The sequence below is a fragment of the Typopeltis vanoorti genome, chromosome 5, assembly GCF_054136105.1.
Source record: "Typopeltis vanoorti isolate ZY-2024b chromosome 5, IOZ_Tvanoo_1.0, whole genome shotgun sequence".
NCBI classification, from domain to species: Eukaryota; Metazoa; Arthropoda; class Arachnida; order Uropygi; family Thelyphonidae; genus Typopeltis; species Typopeltis vanoorti.
Window position 1 is genome coordinate 99,663,654 of NC_143553.1, and position 23,064 is coordinate 99,686,717.

General features: G+C 36.8%; 1 protein-coding gene across 4 annotated transcripts in view; it reads right to left on the reverse strand.

The window, feature by feature from the left end:
* Positions 1-23,064, reverse strand: part of LOC150106688 (methylcrotonoyl-CoA carboxylase beta chain, mitochondrial-like) — a 321,267-nt gene that overhangs the window by 142,854 nt on the left and 155,349 nt on the right. For all 4 annotated transcript variants that reach the window (XM_090392642.1, XM_090392638.1, XM_090392640.1 and 1 more), the window contains exon 7: positions 13,205-13,403. In XM_090392642.1, the coding sequence (XP_090248768.1) occupies positions 13,205-13,403 (199 nt within the window). The remainder of the gene's footprint in view (positions 1-13,204; positions 13,404-23,064) is intronic.

Sequence of the window (23,064 nt, forward strand, 5' to 3'; positions counted from 1 at the left end):
TTGTCTTAGGTTTCTCAATCTTCTCTTGCCTGGGTCTGCCACCACCATGAGGTCAGATATCGGTAATCGAAAGAGAAGCGTCGTAGGTCTGAGGGTTCTCAATCGTCTCCTACCTGGGTCAACTGCCATGAGAAGTATTGTGTCGATCGTTGGGGTGTCTCGCTAGGAAAGAGCTGCACATTGCCACCATGTTAAGGGTCTTAAAGGGCATAGAATAACGAACAACAAACACAAAGAAGAAATTTGGTGGGAGATCAAGAATGAGCTAGCAGAAATAAAGAAAGACAAAAAGGAGCACTTTCGAACAAAAGATTCGTGTAAAAGGCAGTGCTGAACGAGAACCGTAATACTTATATATGTGATATTTCTGAGCATGAATGTACATCAAGTGTGTCTGCTTATGGGTACAATAGGACTGTGTAAGTTAACAGTTGAAATAAGCTCACTCAAGCTGTGTCTTAATCTCAACTGTGTATAATTAATTATTGTAAGAGCAAGAAGAGTACTGTACTAGATAATGTAAATTAATATTGATTGTGATTAACTTTAAGGGAAGATACATAGAACTAAGTCTAAATCAGGAAGAATTGAAATTGACAAAGACTTGTAATGCAAAATATAAGACATTGTTAAACTGACTATAGATTTTTAATTTGTACGTATGTTCGTACAATATTGCCTGCCTGTTTCGCTGTAACTGACTAGCTTTTTCAAGGCTTGCACAGTACAAAAAAATGATAAATGCAAAAAAGGTTTAAGAATACAAAAAAACGTTAGTATCTGTTAGGTAGCTAAGGTAACACGTTCGCATGACATTTCTACTCAGTATCATGAACACACGTTACATGCAAATGCGTAATATGATTATTCGCATACTGTAGTTCTGTTGAACTGATTTTTCTGTTGAAGGGAATTAATTAGATTTTTCCAAGTATCGTTCAGTATGGCCCCTTGATTTCTGTTTAATTTGCTGCCTGTACGTAGCACTACTGCTGCTTCTTTAAATAATAATCGATGTCTGTAAATACGATACTTGGAAAAATCTAATTAATTCCCTCAGTCCAACAGAACTACAGTACGCAAATAATCATATTACGAGATGTCTGTACGATACTTGGAAAAATCGAATTAATTCCCTCAGTTCAACAGAACTACAGTACCGAATAATCATATTATGCGTTTGCATGTAACGCGTGTTCATGATACTGAGTAGAAATGTCACGCGAACGTGTTACCTTAGCTACCTAACAGGTACTAATGTTTTTTTGTATTCTTAAACCTTTTTTGCATTTATCATTTTTTTGTACTGTGCAAGCCTTGAAAAAGCTAGTCAGTTACTAGCGAAACCGGTAGGCAATATTGTACGAACATACGTACAAATTAAAAATATATGGTCAGTTTAACAATAAGTCTTATATTTTGTAACGTTTTACGACCAAAGACATGTATAATTTAAATAGACTTGTAATGCAATTGTATAAATATATGTTAATGTGGATCCAACTGTGTAAATATTCCTTTTTGATATAATTAAATGGTTTGAGAACAACACATTGGACTGATTCTGTCAATGCACTCTCCTGAAAATTTCAAACCTGCATAAGATAAAGTTTAAGTGATCAATAATCAAGCCACGACTGATTAAAGATAAAGATTAATGTAAGCAGGGAATGCTAACAATATCTGCTTTATCTTTAGTTTAAAAATCTTATAATCTCTCAATCAATACATCTCAATCTAACTGGCACAATCGTAAAACAAATAAATGTGTTAGACTATACAGCATGAGAATATAAGATCTAGCAGAAATAAATAAATAAACATTTCTTTAACCATCAGTAGTCGATGGTTAAAGAAAAAAAAAGACGAAGCAAGGTATGTAACACATAATATAACAGTATACCTAAATAAGGATGTTGTTCCTGGTCAGAATTAGGTGACTATCACTATGTATCAGAATGCACCTCATACCTGTTATTTGTTGATCTTTCAGCTCTGAAAGTATTTTCTCATTTGGAACATCAAAGAGATCCCATTCTGAAATTCACTTGTCTAGAAAAGTTGAGTGTCTTATGTGCTACTGTGATTGGCATTCTGCTCATTTTTCTCAGCAGTTTTTCAGAGTGTTGCTGATAGTATTTTTCCAGAAGGATATCACCAGAACATAGTTTCTTAACTCTTTTCAGAGAACCTGCCAGATCTTCTAAACCTTTCTGAATAAAAAAGGGTGACATTTTAAGAATCAAACTGGTTTTTCACCTGCTGCATAGATGACAAAAAACACTGGTACATTTATATTGGTGTCACATGTCTTTTGTTTCTTACTTCTGTTATCAAATGTATCTATGGTATGAATACTTGGTTGGGACCTTGGAAGGGCCACTTAAAAATTTGAGTATGAAGAATTCATGCTAAAGGAATTTTGTTCAGCACCAGAGCTCCACACCCATCATGGAGCCACACACGGACGCCCATTCTCCAGCAAGCAACGACTATGCTCAGAAGTGGAACATCAGGGCTTCCCAGATGTCATACCATTATCACAGGTCAAATAAGCTAGCCAATTCATAAAAATTCCTGTCTGAAGGGCAGACAGAGAACACATTCTCTTGGATGATCTTGTAGGGTATGCCCAAGTGGTTCCTTCTAGAAATGCAGGAACTTGCTACCCTACATGGCAAACCTGTGCACAAGACGTAGGGAAACGATTCTTTAGCAATAACATCATTAGAGCCACAAGGAGGCGACATATTCCATAAAAACTACATTCTGTCCCACAATAGCAACTGTTGAGAACTCTTCTTGTCTGACTCTCTAACAATGTTAGACTCGTTGGATTGGATTAGTGGTCTACGCATACCACTGGTGGTACGTGAGCCACTGTCAGGTGGTACGAAAACAGATTTGCTTACTGGTACATCTAATATCTTGAATTAAATATAGTGGTATGCCACTGGAAAAGGTTGAGAACCCCTGGTCTAGAGTATGTTCAACAGGTGTTAGGTTAGGGCAGGTTGTAGTTAAGTTAGTAAGGTTAGCTATATGTGTTAGAGCAGAGATTCATGTGCTTAGCCAAATTAATATCCGATCAAGGTGAGTATTTGACTGGCTGAATCTGCAGCAGCCCTGACCAAGTGTTAGTGAATGCTGGACTCCATCACTGCAAAGCATATGACTGATTACTCTGAGACTGTACTGGAGTCGTTAGATGCATGAACTGAACACCTTTAATTTCATGCTTCACTTGTACTGGGGACTGAATGCCTTTAGGTTCTTAATGTGGAATAATGACTCAACACATATAAGTTAGAAGCTGATCTAACCACTGCAACGATACTGTTTGTGCCTCCTATGGTGAAAAGCAGCACTAGTCAGAGTACTTCTGTACTGTTATGGTGCAATTGCTCTGGTAATGAGGACACTATAATGGCTGCATTAAGCCAGCCATTGAGATTATATGCAGCAGTTGTTTCCTATGATACACCATTCAGGTGTAGCGTGCATGCACCAAATCATCAACAGATGAAGTACTGGTCTGGGTATCATTCTTAGAAGAGAAGCCACCATACTGTAATCTATTGAAATTCATCCTCAGCCTGAAGACAGAAAGAAAAGTGAAAAATTCAAAATAGTCTATTACTGAGTTAAGACAGTAATGGGTTAAAAAGGGCTATGGTAGCAAGTGATTCAATAACAGATTATGGGGGGGGGGGAACATGTGGAGTAAGTTTGATAGCAGAAAAGCTTGTATAAGAGGGATGGATAGCTTATCATGAAAGGATTTCATCAGGTGCCTAGAGAAATTACTTATTAGAATGAGAACCTAATGCAGAGTCAGGAAAATTAGATCATCTTGGGAGGAATACTGGGAATGCATATGTCAGTTCAGCCAGGGTGTGCAAATATAATAGTGATGTAAATGTCAGTAAGCATGATTATGAATCTGCTGAAGGGAATGATTATGAGTTTGAGCATTTTAAGTGTGTCGGGGAATGGAAAAGAGATAGTTGCCTAAATGAGGCAAGCAGACTGCAGATGTAAGCATATGGAACAGAAGCATTAGGAACCAAGTAGTCAACTTTATTGCTTCTGTAAATACATTGTGGCCTAACATTGTTGACTTCAGTGCAACCTGGCTTACAGAATTGGATGTAATAAGTGGACACTAACAGGAAGAAGCACATGATAGGGTACTGCTACAGACCTGGCAGTTCAGTTGCTGGGGGCAAAGAAAAACATCACCCAATTAGTCTAATGGATACTAAATGAGTAATTACTATGGCTGATTTAAATTATCTGAATTATCTGAATGATTAGGTAGCAGAGAAAACTCATGATAGAAATGAAGAAGAATTTGTTGAGCTGTTGGGAACTTTTCAAGCAGCACACGAAAGACGCTTGAAGACAAAGAGTGTTAGATTTATTCATAGCATCAGAAGGAGTCTCAGATAAGGATGTGACTGCATTGCCACCAGCTGGTGACAGTGATCATATTGTACTGACCTGGGAAGCCAAACTATATGAATGTTCCAATCAGGAGAGGTGGAATGCTGAACTACAGAGCTGTAAATTATGACAAACTGAGGAGAATATTATCTTTGGTCCCAGGGTATCAGTTACTGAATGCAGAAGTGCATGGCATACTTTGAAAAGATGCTTAAATAATGCAGTATCTGAATATGTCCCTAGAGTTCTAAAAATAAACAGGAGAGGAGTGAAATGGATGTGCAATCTTATTAAGCAAGAGTTCCATAAGAAGAAGATATTGTGATAAGAGCTAGAGGAGGTCCTGAATATACAAAACACATGACAGAAAGGTTGTGAGTATTTTATGGAAAGCTAGTGGGACTACGAAAATAAATTAGATGCATGAGCGAAAGGCAATTCAAAAGAATTTTATCATTATATTGCAAATAAAAGAAAACTGAATGAGGAAGAATAACTTTACTAAAGATGGCACCCATGTGTTAGAAGCAGAAGTATTAGTTAAAATAATGAGTGCTTGCTTTCCTAAGATCTATCAACTTGGTGTATGCAATATAGCGCACAGCGCTATCACTGAATTAGATGAAGAAATAGAGATGCACGAGAAAGAGATTCCAGAGCTATTGCATAACCTGGATAAGAATTTGGCAATAGAGACAGATGGGATATCAGTATGTATGTATGCCAAAGGAATGTTCAGCCAAAATGGCTTTACACAGGGGTAGTGCAAAGACAGATGTGTCAAACTATTGACCTATCAGTATCTCTGGAGTGACTGTGAAAATTTTAGAGAGGTCGGTTGGGACTCATATACAGAAATAGGTTGAAAAACAAGCTATACTTTACAAGAAACAGCATGAATTTACTAAAGGGAGATCATGTCTGAGCAATTTGCTCTTAATTTATAATAATGTTAAGGCTGAATTTAGACTTTGCTAAGGCATTTGATAGGAAACCACGTGAAAATCCATTACATAAACTGGAGAATATGGGAATGGGATTGGGATATAAAGTATTGGCTATAATGGCTAAATATAAGTAGGGAGGTAGGAAGGAGGGCTTACAGAGAAGTATTAGAAAGTGGTATATGGAAATATGAATCTGCCAGATTTCAGGTGACCAACGGTATGCTCCAAGGATCAGTCCTTGGATCTTTGCTGTTTAATCTATATATTAATGATATTGGTAAGGATCTGACAAGAGATCTCTAATTGTTTACTGATGATGCAAAGATAGGCAGGAAAATGAGAGATGTTACATATACAGCATTTACAGGGTGATTTGAATAGGCTGGAAGATTGGGCAAATGATAATGGCTATCAATTCAATGTTAGTGAGTGTAAAGTTATGCACTTTAGCATAATAAAATATCCAATGGCATATTATATTGGTAGGATTATGCTTGGAGTAACTGACAAGGCTAGAGACCTTGTAGTTATGGTGGAAAGAAAGTTGAAGTTCAAAGGTCACATAGTAAAAATTGCAAATATGATGTTGAAACGAATATTAACATGCAGGAATATGGAAATCATTTTGCCTCTTTACAAGGCCTTGATATGACTACAAATAGACCACTGTGTGAAGGTTTGGTCTCCTAAGTTCAGAGGGAATAAACAAGTTGTGGAAAGGATACAAAGAGAGGTGCAAAGATGATATCAGGATTACAGAATGTCGATTATGACAATAAACTGAGATCATGTGGACCACATACACTGACAGACAGGAAACATAGAGGTGACATGATAAAAACTTATAAACTTCTGAGAGAGTTATAGGATATCAGTTGAAATTTTTTATTATATGGAAGGTAGGAAGAGGACAAGAGGGCATCCGTGGAAGTTAAGTTTGAGTGCTTAAGAAAGGGATGAGATCTAAATTTTTCTCTTGCAGAGCCATGAGTGAGTGGAACAGTTTTCCTGTTGATGTAGTGAGCGCATGTAGTGTGTGAATGAGTTTAACAGACAGTATGAGAATTGGTGTGGATGCCATATAGCCTACCCCCCCCCCCTGCCTTTCAATGAGTTGTTGACTTCCTGGAGGTCTAAAAATAATAATAAATGGGTTGGTTTTTGTGCCAAGTGAAGTATATATAAATATCTAGTGATATTTCTATTTTATGGTTATGCTACTGCATGTTATCTAAAAAAAAACAGCAAAAGAAAGCAAAAGCAATCATTGCAATTAGTATTCCCCCCCCCCCTTTTATCTGAAGAAATACAGAGTTGCACCTTTCATAAAATAATTAGATATTCTCTTTTTTATATCATTTTGTAAAAAAAAAAAAAAAAATGTACAAGATGATGTTTCAGTCTCAAGTAAAGTCTATAGTACTTAATCAAATCAAATTGGGAAACACAGAATTTGTTGCTTCAAGGATACTTGTGACATAAGACTGAATGATATAATCACGTAACCACAAGAAAGATATTTATTATTACAAGAATAGTTTAAAAAATACAAGCTAGAATACTAACAATAGATCGTTAAAATTAGAACACGGCACGTGATGTTATATCACTAAGTATGAAACGGAATATTTTGAAGTAGAAACATGATTGAATTTGCTATTTAAAAAAAAAAAAAAAAAAAAAATTAATTAATTAATTAATGAGTAATCTTGATTAGACTTTCCCAGATTTTTGATATAGATATACAGTCATTACGATTTAGGTTGGGACGATGGAGGAAGGCCTCCACACTTTCCTTGAACAAACATTCGAACCTATAACGGGATCTATGTAAGAGGCGAGTCCTGGACCAAAAGATGCTGTGGTCAGTTTCAATCCTGTGTTGAGCCAATCCTGACTTTTCAGATTTGTTGTGAAAAATCGATGATTAATGTTCTTGGATTATTTTTTCAAGAGAACGTCCAGTCTGTCCAAAATAAGAGAGATCACAGTTGCACGGAATTTGATAAACTCCAGGAAGAGATAAAGTTGAGCGTTTGGTACCACTGAAGATGGTCTGCTATTTCCAGACCGAAATATTTGGTTAAATAAATATCTTTCTTGTGGTTACGTGATTATGTCATTCTGGGAAACACAGGTTTTGCATAAAGCTTCACTATTCTTTATTCCTCATGTGATTTCCAAAAACAGCTTTGCTAATCTTTTAGTATTAGCCAGGCTGTTCTTGGATTTCATAGAAACAAACTCCAAAAACTAGTCTTTTCTTTCTTGGGATTAAAGAATAGAAGGAACAGATGCGAAATCATCAAAAATGCTTAGAACTAATTTCCCTTTGCTACTTTTTAAAATAAGTTTTTACGGTGTTTTACTTTATTTCCTGTTAAATAGTGCATTTACTTTTGCACCGGAGAGCAGTGGTGGTTGTGAGTGTGGGGGATAGACAGTTTCATTGCATTCAAAATAAAAATTCATCTTAATGTATTAAAACGAATCCTTCTATGTTTTTTAAAAAAAGGACTGCATCTAGCAATCTAACAAAATTCTATATATTAATTTGCTCACTAAGAGTTCAATCAACATGTATGTAACTGACACTATGCTAATTATGTGATCATACTTTATAATACAATGGATCTGCTTATCCATGTAGTCTTTAATTAGCTAATGATATATACAAAAACTACTTATTATTGGTTAATTATTTTTCACAAAACAAACTCCTCCACTTTTTTTTTCTTTTCAAAACAAAATACCTTCATAAATTTGCACTTGTATAAGCAGGATGACATAATTCACTCCCACCCAGAGTAATTTATTGCAACACTCATAACAGCACAACTGTGGTTGTACTCTATTATGGACAGTGCAATAAATATCCAATAATCTGACAGAGTGCAGACTGAATGTAATTATTGGATATTTATTTGACTGTAACAAGTCTATTTACATTCATAGCTATTCTTTCCCTTAGACATAGTCATATGCAAAGGGTTCATATCTGATTAGCAGAGGACTGAAATATAATTACTTACGCCTTTAGAAGTTTAAAAATACAAACAATTATAGAATTTACCTTAATTATCAGTGAATTATATAGCAAAAATTCTTTTCCATTCTAACATAACTTTGGTTTATCTAGAAAGAGCATGAATTGATTTGTCACATGCCCAACAGATGGCAAACCAGAAGTACAAGACAATTTATCAAGTTCTGTCCTGTCCCTATGGGCGAGTATCAATGGTTACAACCTGTAGCGTGCCTGAAATGAGCATGTTAACTAAAAAGAATGAGAATCATCTTTTGCTTAGGATTGGACATGACTCCTGTGACTGACCTTTCTCTTGACTTGATAACAACCCTGTCACCTGTCCCTGAGAAGTAACGCCATCACATCCACGCAAAGACCAACCACTAGATCAACAATGAATTCTGGAATGAACTGGACTCAATGACTACTCTACTTTCATCACAAAGAAAGTATATTTATCCCAAGTGCAATAACGACTTTACTATGCCAACATATAGGTATAAACTGGTGAGAAAATCACTCTGCTGATAATCTGAACCTCTTTCTAACACCTCTATTGGCCTTGGTGTTCTTTGCAATGCAACATAACCTAATGGCATTAATGCTGAAATGTGTACTGATTGTACAAAGGCACAGTGAGTCTCAATTACACTTTGGAGGATGCAGCTCACATTAATGAAGTTCTGGTAGAGTTCTGCCTAGGCAAACAACAATAGTAATCATACTGCACTGTAAATTACCATCCTACAGTGAACCAGTGATGGGCATAAAGACACATCTATGTTAGAGCATCTCTCCATACTGTCATAGGCTATCATCTTCCCAGTTACCATCTTTCAGGAAAGGAGAAGGGACAGTATAACTCAATCCCTTCTTTCAAAATGTCTTACAATATCTCAGGATCAGCAAAAATGAGGTATCTACTACAGTTAAGTTGGGTCATCTGGAAACAGAGTCTGCCAAGCAGTATCCTCCTTCCTGAATAATAGAACATCATTCTGTTGTCCTCAGAGAGACAAGTGATATCTACTTCTAATGAAATAAAGTCTTCTATTCTAGCCAATTCATCAGTTGTGATGTCAATGCCTTTACTGTTGCAGAGTTTCAGCAGGTTCCTTTGCCTATCTTGCAAGGTCTAATTGATTTACTTCTGTTTGCCAAATGTATACCATTATATCTTCAGCAGTCTAGGATAGTGTTCATTCCAAAGGAGGAGGATGCATCCTCCAGTTACAGTTGCTCCTGTTCTAATGTTTCCAGTTTCTTCAATTGTGTCACTAATGGTTTTCTTTGCTTTCTTTCAAGTCATAGTGGCTATTCACTTGACACTAATGTTAATGCCATGACATTTAACAATGATCTTAGAATTATAAGCAAGAGGGCTTGAGGGAACTCCTCAACAAAACAGCCAACTTTTCCCAAGTTCAAGACCTAAATATCAATAAAGTGCTCCTTCACTTGTCTCTCTGAGGACAACAGACGAGAAATTAAAGAATGACAATTACAAGTTTTCCTTAAATGGCATATCTTTGCATTCTATCATGGTTATGGAGGAGTGAAAATACCTCGATGTTCTCTTTCCTGTTTACTCTATTACCTTATCACTCTTCTTTTCAAAAGGCCCAACTTAAATCTCCACAATGGCTGTTCATTCTGAAGTACTTTTTTCTTTCTTGACTTGTAAGTTAGCCATAGTTAAGGGTCTCTCTCTATGATACTGCAACCATGAAGTTTACAGAATTCACCTGTTGTCAGATGGATGTAAAGTTTACCACTTTACATCCATGATTTGCATGACAGAAAAATCCCATTGAAATAACATGGATAAGAAGTTTAAGATAGTTGATATATTTCATCTGACACAGCTGGATAGCAGTTAAGGATGATCACTGACAACTCTCTGGATGGATGTTCGAAAAAAGGACACTGATTACAACTGCCTGAGCTGAATAAAGAAAACAGGGCTTTAATGTTGCATCATTTAACTGATGACAGAGTTACGCTACAAGAATCTATATGAATTCCCCCCCCCCTCAACCCCTGACATCAAGGATCAAGGAAGAGACCAACCAAAATTTCTTTTTGAATTTGAATATATAAATTTAATCAAAACAAGAATTGACATCCTACCGATTCAAGCTCATACAACTCGAAGAAGAGGTGATAACTAGAAGTACAGTGTAAGCGCTCAGGGAAACCTTGGTTCATGTACTGCAATTGCATACATGAAGTATATGTCAGAAGACATAATGCAGTAACATGGATTACAAAGATAGGTGGAAAATCAGAGAATGAATAACAGTGGCAGATGCAAAATATTAGAATAACAATGGAGCAAAGAAGTTTGATCTTGATAAATTAGTAAATTAGTCATTATCAATGTGCAGACTGCAGGTGTTGGGCAGCCACTCACTGTATATTCCAAAGTGATAAAACTGGCTACTATGCTGAAAACCGAGACTTGGTAAGTATACTTTAAGAGCGCTACATCATACTAAATTTTACTTCTGGAAATGTATCCTTTAAAGGTATATAGTGTCAGCAAAGCTATATTGACTTACTATTTCAAGATACTTTCTTTGTATACCTTGAAGAATATACAGGGTGTTCGGGATAAATTTGACATATTTATAATTAATTATATTTTTCCGTAAGTTACATGTATTAACACACACTTCTCTTCATTTAAAAGTTTGGACCCTTCTTCATTCATATACAAGATGTCAGAAAGGATGGATAGCTGGAACCCACCTGAATCATGGAAGAGAATAACTTGTATCATGATGATTCGTGCCCGCCATCAAAATAAGGATATTACGACTGCTGCCCAATGCTCCCTGAATACAGTAAAAACAATCAGGCATGAACTAGAGACTTGCAATGGTGACTACGAGGATGTAGCAAGAAGAAAGATCCCTAGCAGACGATCTGATTGCGTTCGTACAGCAGAATTCCTCGCAAATCTGCAGGAACAGGTGTTGAAGAACCCTGGCATTGGAATTCGGGCTTTGTTCGTGGAGTTGCTAACTGTAGTCAAGCCCTGGATAACAAGGGTAGCCAATGGTAGGCCGTATGTATGGCAGCAGGATTCGGCCCCTTGCCACACCTCTGGGAAAAGTCAAAAATGGTTGTCTGAAAATTTCTACGACTTCACCAGTCCAAATGTTTGGCCTCCAAACTCCCCAGACCTTAACCCCATGGATTATTTTGTATGGGGCGCAGTTGAAAAAGACACCAATCGCACTTCCAGTAATACAAAAGCCCAGTTAATGGATAAAATTAAAACAGTTTTTGCGGCCCTTCCCAGGGAGACTGTAGCATCAGCTTGTTCGAGGTTCCGAAGCAGAATTGAAGCTGTGATCGATGCTAATGGTGGTTATTTTGAGTAAATCTTGTTGATAGTATTGTAATTAACTCTGCCTGTAATGTTTTTTTGTCAATTCATTAAATTTAATAGATACAAAGAAGATTTTCTTTTTCCTTACGAAACTGTCAAATTTATCCCGAACACCCAGTACTAGCAGTATGATAAAATTACCATGGAATGATCTAAATTCCCCAGATGCAGAGTTGGAAAGCACAGGATATAATTGGGGCTTAGGACTTCGCACTACACGAGGGCCCACAGCATGTAGCACTAATTGAGAACATTATATGAACATTAAGGAAAACTGTTTCTCAAAACTTAAATATATATATAAGAATTAATTCCTTTCTATTCAGTTAGAATAAGTAGAGAGGACTTCATTGCATTCTTTGAAATAGTTGTTCAGAAAAAAATGCTGTGGCATAAGTTGTTCCGATCAAACTGGAAATAACTTCTAAAGACAAATTTTGTCTTCTCCTTCCACTGAATCCTACAAAAAAGGCTTATTAATGGCATGGACTTCCAAGGACATATAAACTACATCTGCTCCTTGAAGGATTACTGCTCTTTTGTTAAAAAATACCTGAGTTCCTGTTGTACTGCAAGAAGAACTCAGGTGTTTTTTTTTTTTTTACTGGTTCATTCTGACTTCAGAACTGCAGTTTGCATTTCACAAGATGTCCAGCTATATGTTTTAAGTTATCTTTAATATAAGCCATAGTAACTAGGTGGAAAACTTTTCTATAAGATGTATATTCTGTCAAAAGAAGTTGTAATCATTGCTGACTACAAATGCTGTGTCTTGTAGTTTGAAATGGACTTGTGAGAACTTTGGCTATTTCTTTCTCTTAAATATTAAAGAAATCTAAAAAGTATTTTTTTTTAATGTCTCACTGTTAATAGGACTGATTCCTTAAAATCCATTAAAATTTATGGTAAAGCAATTTCCAACTGTTTTACTGGAAAACCTACTATGAAAGAATGTTAACTACCTCAAAATTGTCAGAGATTTCAAAAATTAAGTCAGTAAGCCACCATAAAAAATAACATAGATATCATTAGAAATTTAATATAGCACTGCTCTCTTTCTCTTTCTTTACTAACATACATACCATTGAAAGAAACCATGTTGCATTTACTAAATATTTCTTTAGATTAATCACAGCATTGGATTCTCTCATCCATTTTGGTTGGTACTACTTCTGAATGCATTAGAAGTTTATTATTATTATTTATGGCATCTCCATGGAGTCTGGAGACTCATCACAGTTAATATTGAAATTCTTACTTAAAAATGCAAAAAAAAAGTTGTTTATATTTTTAAATCTAAATTTTTAAATTAAGAATGAGATAATTTAAATGAGTGTATTCATGTAAAATTTCATGTTTTTTTTTTTTTTTTTTAAAGAAACAAACCTTATACATGTCACTTTTAGTAATAACGTTTTGTGCACCAATCCCAGGCAAATCAGACTCTGGATAGAGAGGATCAAGGGTATTCATTTCTTCCATTCTTCCTTTATAATCACTTAGATTCAGTGTTAAAATAGTCTCACGACACATCATTAAAGCATCTTTCTCATTTTCAGCAAAATGATCTGCACATCCACTTATTCTAAAAAATAAAAGCGATTTCAGATTAAAATGAGTACACAAGCACATGTATATATATTGGGGTGATTACATATTACCCCTGTAATAAAACTTTAAAGGTTAAAACTTTAAAACTTCTATGCCTCAGAAAAACTAATGAAAGGTCTAATAAACATGGGATCTGGAAACAAAAAGCTGTATCTATCTCACACCATTTCAGATACAGCCTTTTGTAGTTACAGCATTCAGCTATAATCTATACTGCAAACAGAAAGCAAAATGCAAAAAATATAATCATAAATCCCTTGGTAACTGGCAAAAGAAACAATATAGAAAGAACATACCTCACAGCAGGAATTTAAAATTACCTTCATTGCAATTCATGCAGATGTTGAGATGTTTCCCCCACTGACAGCATCACATGTTCAAAATTTCTTGATTGAGGTCTGATAACAAGGCATGCATGTTCAATAAGTTTCTGGCAGTTCATTAACATTCCCCCAATAGGATAGATTACACCAATGGTTTCAAATAGCACTACAAATAAATTCACAGGGTTTAGGTCAGGTGATTGAGGAGGCCACATGACTGGTCCACCTCAACCAATTCATATTTCAGGAAACCTTTCATCAAGCTGCCCTTATAACAAAACTGTAGTCGAGCTCCATCATGCATGAAGGAGCTCATTGTTAGATCATGAATGGGGGACTCTTTCAACAAAAGAGTCACTCATAACAAGATTTAACAGGAAGCACAACACTGAATAAGAACATACTTGTGCTCCTAGCAATCAAACTCATTTTATCAGAAAACATGTCATGTTTAACATAGAAAGGGTAACATAGAAAACGAGATAATAAGTCTGAGATTTGAATCTGTTATCTGAACGATGTTATTAAAGTGAAATGTTTGGATTGTGTATAATATTTTAAACATTAGTATTAAAACTATGTCCTATGCAAGAAAGTAAATGTACTGTCAACAAAAGTCCAAAGATTGTGGGCTAACCACCATCGATGACGTAACGCCCGAAGCTAGAGTATTCATAGAAGCCGAACGGGGTACACGTTCCCCGAAAGGAGCAAACACCGTAAGGTGGTGGAGTGACATCACCTCATCAGGATGAATAGGGAGGCTCTGGTGAATAAGATTCCAGCATGGAAAGAGGGTGCTAAAAAGGGGGATAAATACGGTTATGCAGGTCAGGTAAGCCCCGTTTTTTAGTTTTCCTGTTCTGGTTTTCCTTCATGCTGACCAGCGATGCGGACGGCAATAACTAGTATCAACTCTCCTGTGGCTGACTAACGCAAGTCCGGCAAGGCTATGCACAAGATGACAGCAGATCCCAATGTGGGCCATCGGTGAAACTGTGCCGATGAAAGACAGCAAAGGATCCCCTTTGAAGAAGGTCGAGCTAAGTGATAGCGACCTACGTGATAAGCAGATGTCCAGCAAGAAAGAGCGGCCATTTCAAAACAAGTACGTGACCTCTACGTGGTAACAGTTTACAGCAGCAGTGATATCCCACAACAAAGGATGGACGAAAGGGTCTCAACATTAACACTACAGAGTGGTAAAGTACTGTGACTTTTCTTGCTTTATAATGATAAGATTTTGTGAAAGGAAAGAAATAAGAACCTGGCTGAGAGAAGGAGAACTTTAATGATAATACATGTTCAGGGACTCTCTAACCTTATTAGACTATTGAAAGTTTATTTTTCACTAGGTTAGAATATGATAAATTTAGTTTTAATCCTTTATCCCAATGAGAGCAAACAAAGTTTGCACCTGAAAATATCTTCAGGACTGAATATAGTGTTGTACTATCTTACCTTGGTAAGTAGTACAACACCAGGCAACTCATAGCAAAGGTAGAGCAAGCTACCTACACTCCTATCCCAGTATCTCCCATAATGCAAAACACATCTCCTTGTGGATATGTATACTGTTATGCATTAAGGGATTGGCCGCTACCCAGACTAGTTTTGACCTTTATTGAGGTCTCTTCTGTGGGAGCCAGGCCCAGAGTTGGAGATACCAGGCAGAAGCAGCAGCAAAGTCATCTTTACCTATAGGAGTTGCCAAAAGGTTTGCCACCTTTTTTTTTATTAAATTACTCTGGATTTAGAGAAAGATGTTGAAAGTTTATTTTTCACTAGGTTAGAATATAATAAATTTAGTTTAATCCTTTATCCCAGTGAGAGCAAACAAAGTTTGCACCTGAAAATATCTTCAAGACTGAATATAGTGTTGTACTATCTTACCTTGGTAAGTAGTACTCAGTCCTGAAGATATTTTCAGGTGCAAACTTTGTTTGCTCTCACTGGGATAAAGGATTAAACTAAATTTATCATAGTCTAACCTAGTGAAAAATAAACTTTCAACATCTTTCTCTAAATCCAGAGTAATTTAATAAAAAAGGGTGGCAAACCTTTTGGCAACTCCTATAGGTAAAGATGACCTTGCTACTGCTTCTGCCTGGTATCTCCAACTCTGGGCCTGGCTCCCACTGAAGAGACCTCAATAAAGGTCGAAACTCTGGGTAGTAGCCAATCCCAAGGAGATGTGTTTTGCATTATGGGAGATACTGGAATAGGAGTGTTGGTAGCTTGCTCCACCTTTGCTATGAGTTGCCTGATGTTGTACTACTTATTAGACTAGTAGTCTGAGAACCCAAATATTGCATGGTTCCAAAATTATTGTAAAGGGATTGTTAGTTAATAATTCATAAGTTCAGAATTAGAATAATGTCGTGTACCATATGCGTACCAAATTGTATGTGAATAATATGCTTATTATTTAGTAGATGAATTGTGTATAATAGTGAATTGTATGCCTAAAGTGTGAATGTTGTGCGTGTGATTTAGATCATTCCTTTTAGTATTGCTTTATCAGAGGTAGAATGCTAACCTCATATAGTATCTAGTTTATTGTAATCCTTAAGCCATATAATAAAAATGTTTTCCTATGTATGTAAGCCTGTGTGTGATCTAAGCATGAGACTGACTTCACCAATCATTAAACTTCGAACCTAAGCGTAAGGAATATACAAACAGTTTTAGAGTTAATAGGCCATGACTGCAAAGTTAAGATATCTATAGCTTCCTAATTTGCTTTACAAATTTTGGTGACACTTAATTTCTGGGAAACTTCCCTAGGACAAGAAATTTCTGTCCTTAGGCTCTAGCTGGTGCAGCAAATCAAACAAATTTTGTCAGAGTCCGAAAAGGGGAACGGCCCCCAGAGAACTAGTTCATAGATAATCTTAGAAGGCACTAGAGTGATAATAATAGATAAAATAACAGAAAGTAATGACGTAACATCATCTTTAAGTGCATCATGGAAAATGTTTTCTACCGGGTTTTGCAAGAAGTCACACCAAAAGGGTCATTTATTATTATTATTATTATTGTATGGGCATCTCCATGGAGTCTGAACACCCATCGTGTGAGACTCAAACTATCCACACAATCTATCATACTTCTCCTTGAACCCATTAACAGACAAAGCATTCACAACTGACTCTGGAAACCCATTCCACTCATTCACAACTCTCCAAGCAAAAAATCTAGTCATCACACCTTTATTCAATTTCTAGGATCCTCATAGGGAACATTCCACAAACCATTTAGTATCTTGGTTGCTCACCTCAAAATCTTCACCACCACTTCCTCATCATCAAGAAAATCCAATAAATGTGATATTTGGCAAAACATACAATCCTACTGATTTGTCTTCAAAGATATATGGTGAAAAATTGCTGCTAATTTCCAGATGGAATTGCGTGTCAATTTTGATTAGCTGCATGTGAATGCAGAGATAACTGAAAATACCATCTCAAATAAGCATTACTTTGGCTGATAAAAGTGCTTAAATTTGTTGGAAATGTTAAGGATAAATCAAGTTTTGCAGGACTATATATTGATATAATGTGGAAGACAACCCTCTCCCACTGCAATCTTGTGCTACTGAGTAGATTCTGTTCTACCAGATGCAACATGTTTTCCTCAATTTCTGTACCCTCAGAATTCTAAAGAACACAATTCTAATTGTGTTCCCTCCAACATTTCGCAGTGTACCTACTCACAAAGGAAAGGTTTAAGACTAGTGAACACTCGAGCTATGTAATTCGATGACCAGGGAATGCACCTTAATAATTTCGGTGCATTTCTATTGGCATGTGTATAATAAAAAGTGAATATCAGCCAATTCAGTAAACATGAATTCATTCTCCATTGCAAAACACTGATGAATGACTTAGAAACACTGAAGCAAATAGAAATTGCCACTCTAAGGGTAGACCTCTTAGAACTGAACTTAACTCCAGGCATGTCCTGCATGTAATTCTGGCTGCCTACAATCACAGGATTCATGGAGTTGCACCTATCTATCTTGTGTGTTGTCAGTGCTCAAGCTGCATATTTAATGGGCTGAATCTTGAAAATATGAGGTTTCTGGCTACATGTTTATTGGGACCTTTTTCATTAAATTTGAGATGTGGAATATGCCTTGACAGTTGATGAAGATGGAATAATCGAGTCGTTAATTTGGGCATTAACTTATTTTTATATTAATTCTACAGAAGAAAGGCTACAAAACCATGTCACAATGATGCTGCATGTGAGCAGGTAAAAGCTTAATATGAAAGAAGGAACCAACCTATTTTATTTTTCTTAAACATTTTGGAGAATACAGTTCTTGGAAAGTACACCATAAGAAAGATTCTTTCAGAGGACAATGTATAAGAAATGAAATAGGATGAAGACAAGTTATTTCAATAGGACTGAAGTTAGATTCAATTTTTAGGGAAGTTTATGGTTGACTCCCAAATATGAAAACAGTATTTACATTTTTTTTTTATGATATATATATGTTGAGCCCATACACGAGAGGTCGGTTAATTAACCTATAGTACTTTAGTACTATGTATGGGTAGTGAGTTGGGAAAGGAAAAACTTGTTCACATTTGATTTAAAAGCCTGTATATTATATTCTTTGGGAAACACATGATGGGGGAAGACTGTTCCATGATGCTGCAGCAGCAGGGATGAAAGAGGAGGAAAAGAAACTTGTTCTATGTTGGTGGCAGCTGCATGTGTTCCAATAGGCTTTTAAATAGGCAGCTGCATGCATTCCAATACTGAGTAGGGGAATTATTGATGCTATTTTCAGATGAACATTTACCATGGAAATATTTATAGAATACACATATTGCAGAAACCAAACGCCTGTGCAAAAGTGGGAGGATTGAGTGTGTAAGAGATAGGTTATTAATCATGAGTCAAGCATTTTGAGGAAGCTCTTGGGGCTCTCCCCCCCCCCACTCCAAATATGAGAGCAGTATTCAATAACTGGGTAGATTTGTGATTTGTATAAGGTTAACAGCTGTTCAGAGATGAAGTAACGTCTTGAGTGAAAGAGAAATTCTACTTTTTTAGAAGCTAATGTTGCAATGGTTGTGATGTGTTTATTCCAGGAGAGGCTTGATGTCAGAATGATTCCAAGAAGAGAAATGTCATCTTGTCTGGAAATATGAGTGCTGTCAAAAATAATACTGGGAGAAAATGATTATTTTTTCTGAGAAATAATACAGAGCTGGGTTTTACTAGCATTGAAATTGACAATATTATATGAACCCCATTGGAAGATGGCTTGGAGATCAGAATTGAGGGCAGTGACGGTTGATGTCATATAGGTTGAGGTGAATATGTATAAGGTTTATCAAATGAATGGGAGGAGTGCAATGTACTGTCATATGCAAAACTATGTATTGGGTTGGAGATCAACTGAAATAGGTCATTGATATATAGAAGGAAGCGGGTTGGTAAGAGAACAGAACCTTGTGGAGCCCTGACATTAGTTGAAGGGTGAGAGGATAAGGAACCATCCACCATCACACATAGTGTGTCCAGACAGAAAGCTGGCAATTCAACTACAGAAGTCCTGAGACTGACCAAACGATGGTAGTTTGCTTAGTAAGCCTTAGTGAAAGACCCAGTCAAAAGCTTTGGAGATACCAAGTGCAACCACTTGAGATTCACCAAACCTCTCCATAGCATTTCTTCATGGCACTTCTCCATGTACAGAGATGGCTGATACATGTGAGTAGATCTCCTATTGATCAGCAGTGACGAAATCCATACTGGTGGTCATTTATTGGGTGCCTTTCGAGGTAGTGTAGGAGTTGGAAATTGATGGTTCTCTCCATTACTTTAGATAGGACTGAGGTGAGCGAGATGGGTAGTTTGACGGCAGTGATTGTTGCTATTCTTGAGAATGGGTTGAATATAGGCTAATTTCCAGGCCATGGGATAGATACAACTGGAGTAAGAGAGTATATACAAGTGACACAGGATAGAGTCAGTCCTGGTGAACAAATCTTCAGGACAATTGGAAGAATGTTATCAGGGCCAGGAGACTTTTTTGTCTAATTTGGACAATATTTTTATGATCTCTTTCTGGCAAGAAGATATAGGGAGCACTGTATATTGGGCATATGGAATGGGTTTGGGGGCGGGGGCATTTATCACTGCCAGTTGTGTGCATTGGAGGTAAAGTGAGAAGCCAGGAGGATTGGCTTTTCCTGTGGGTGATGATGCAATAGAGCCATCTGGGTATGATGGGGGGGGGTGAGAATAGTGTTACACAAAAGTTATGACCAACTTCTTTGGCAAGAGACTAAAAGGGTAAGCTGCCATTTGGACAGGCCGCAAGTTTCCTGCTTTTTGCTCTTTCAAACTCGGTTTTCAAAGCATTGATAATTTTCTTGCAGCTATTATGAGCTTGAGTATAAGCACTAAAGTCAGATGGAGTTCTTGATGCAAGCCATGTGTAGTATGCTTGATTTTTATTTGTACAGCCTTCGCACATCTTTTGGCGAATGGAGAATCAGGTTTTAGTTAGGGGATGGCAGTTCAGAGTAGTATAGGGAATGTATGTTTGGATTGCATGCCAATCCAAATAGTCCAACTATGGGAATGAGTTGAATGAGTTGAACAATAGTTCAACCATGGGAATGAGGCATAGAAATCAAAGAGGCTGTCCCACTTGGCATTGTTATAATGCCCAACTACTCTTGTATGGTAGAGGCTGTGTAAGCGTTGTTGCGTGGGGAGAGGAGATGAAAACTAAATTGTGGTTGGAATTACCTAGGGGCATGCTACATTCACTGTGTATTTGGATGGGTCACTGGTGAGGAAGAGATCTAGGGTATATGGGTTATCTGGTATTCTGGTTGGAATGTGAACAATTTGTGTAGGTCGTTGGTGATGGCAAATGTTTCAGCATCTCTACCTGCTAGATTTATATAACTGGAGGAGGAAAGCGAGTTGGTGTTGTGGACAATAAAATCTCCTAGGTGGATGATTTCACTGCTAGGGAAGTAGGACTGGAGAAAATCAACCATGTTTTTAAGTAGAGGAAATTAAAGAGCTCAGAGTGGTTGGTGGTATTAGGAGACAGCAAATGAATTTGACTGAGTCAGGAAGGGAGATTTTCAACCAAAGAAAGTCAGAGCAGATACGTGCATATATACCACCCTTGGGTCGAAAAAAGTTAAAAAGCATGTAGTTTGGAAAGTTGAGATGAATAGTGCTGGAGAGGGGGAGGTGAAATTTGAGTTTCTGCCAAAAAGAGTAGGTGGAGTTTGGGGATGATAGTGAACACTATTAAGATTAGAGTTGAGGCCATGGATGTTAGTGAAGTGGATATGCAAGGCTCTGTGGGGCATATATTTGAATGCAAGGGTCTTGCATGTTTCCTCTGCAGTGCCTGGATACTAGTCTCCATGGTGGCTACTAGTGGCATCACTTGATTTCTGTACACTAAAATGGAGACAATAACTGTTGTCTCCATTTTAGCATTTTTCTTCAAGTGATTTTCAAAGTTGACGTCTTTGTTCCCTCCAGGTGAAAGTTAGGTCAGGTTGGTGTGTCACAAGTCACTTTCACAAGGCGTGGAAATTTTGTTCCATCCTTTCTTTTATTTAATGGTCTGAAATGATGGCAACTGACGATATTCTTAGAATCAAAGTTGCATTCTCCTGCTAATATGGTAATGTCATCTTTTAGTGATTCACCACTTTCCATTGGACGGTTCAAAATAACAGCATTGAATTTCTTCTTTTCAGCATTGATCGAGTCGTGTACTGATCATCAAGTAGTTCAAGTAACTTCCAGCATTTGGATTTTGAAGGAGAAAGTTTTGTTCAGTGTTAAGGTGCTGTTCAATGTTGTACCTCATTTACCTAAGTTGAAGCTGTTTTACAGATGGGAGGCACAGCACACATAAGAAGGGCTGGCTGAGGTCGATAAATAGTTTGTGTGCCGATTCATCTATTTTTGTGCAGGAAACATGTAGCCTGTGGCAACAAAAATCATACAATATACTCTTTTTCTTATTGGTAACATCAATTTTACAGCTGCAGCATTTTATATTATCACTGGGTTTGTTGGTGATTGACAGTGCTGCACTGATGAGACAAAGGTGTTCTTCCGTCGTTGGCCTTTGTTGCCACCATCTTTGCCTTACATGGTAGGCAGTTAACGTTTACATGTGGCTTGATTTTAATTTGAAAAGATAACTGACTTGATACACTATAAGTACTTACAGGTTATGTCGAAGTAATCGGCTCCATAGTACTCGCTGTTATGATTTCTGCTTATTGATTAATAGTTGGGTGGATATGAGATTTGTATAAGATTAGCAGTTGCATAGATGAGTGGTTTAGTGGAAAAAGACAACACGTTTGCTTCTCTGGTAAGAAGGCTATTCAAGATCTTTCTGATGTCCTTTTGCAAAATGTCAGAGGAGGAATGCTTGTAGGCTGGTTTTTGTAACCATAATATTACAATAGGTAGTCAAGTCTTATGCTGAAATATATATTTTTCAGCTATATGTGTTCTCCTGGCCTTCTTGGTTCAATAGATGAAACTTGGTAGTAATCATTTATACAATAAATGAAATGAAATGAATAAGTGAACATATGACACAAAATTAAGACATCATACCTTACTTTGGGGATTTTTATCAAAAAATTTTAATATTATGATGAAAACATAATTTCATGCAACTAATAAAAGATATGAGAATACTTAATCCTTCATGATTATAATTATTATTATTTATATGGGCACTCCATAGAGTCAAAACTCTCATTGCAGGAGGCCCACTCTATTCATTAACATAATACCTATCGTACATCTCCTTAAACTTATTCACTGTTGGGGTGCTCACAACCACCTCTGGCAACTCATTCCACTCATTCACCACTCTCCAAGAAGAGAATCTAGTCCTCACACCCTTACTAACCACACTCTTAGATATCACTCTTGTTTTCACCCTACTCACCATGCATTGACATATTTCTTCTGTGTCACTCTTATAGTCAATCTAACTCATCTTGTAAGATATCTATATCACCATTATCAACTATTGCCCTCCCAAGTTTTGCATCAACAGCAAACAATGGAATTTCCCCTTCAAATTTTCTGCTATATCATTAACACGTTTACATTGGGGCAATAGTAGCTCGCTTGCCACTAACTTCCAACAAAGCGAGTGAAATTACTGCAAATTTAATTTCTATGCGTCATCAAATGTTCTGCTTTTCGTGACAGTTTCTTCAATTTCTCTCTTCTTCTTGAGTATTCTGCAATTGAGCAGGTTCTTCTTTTAGTAGCAGA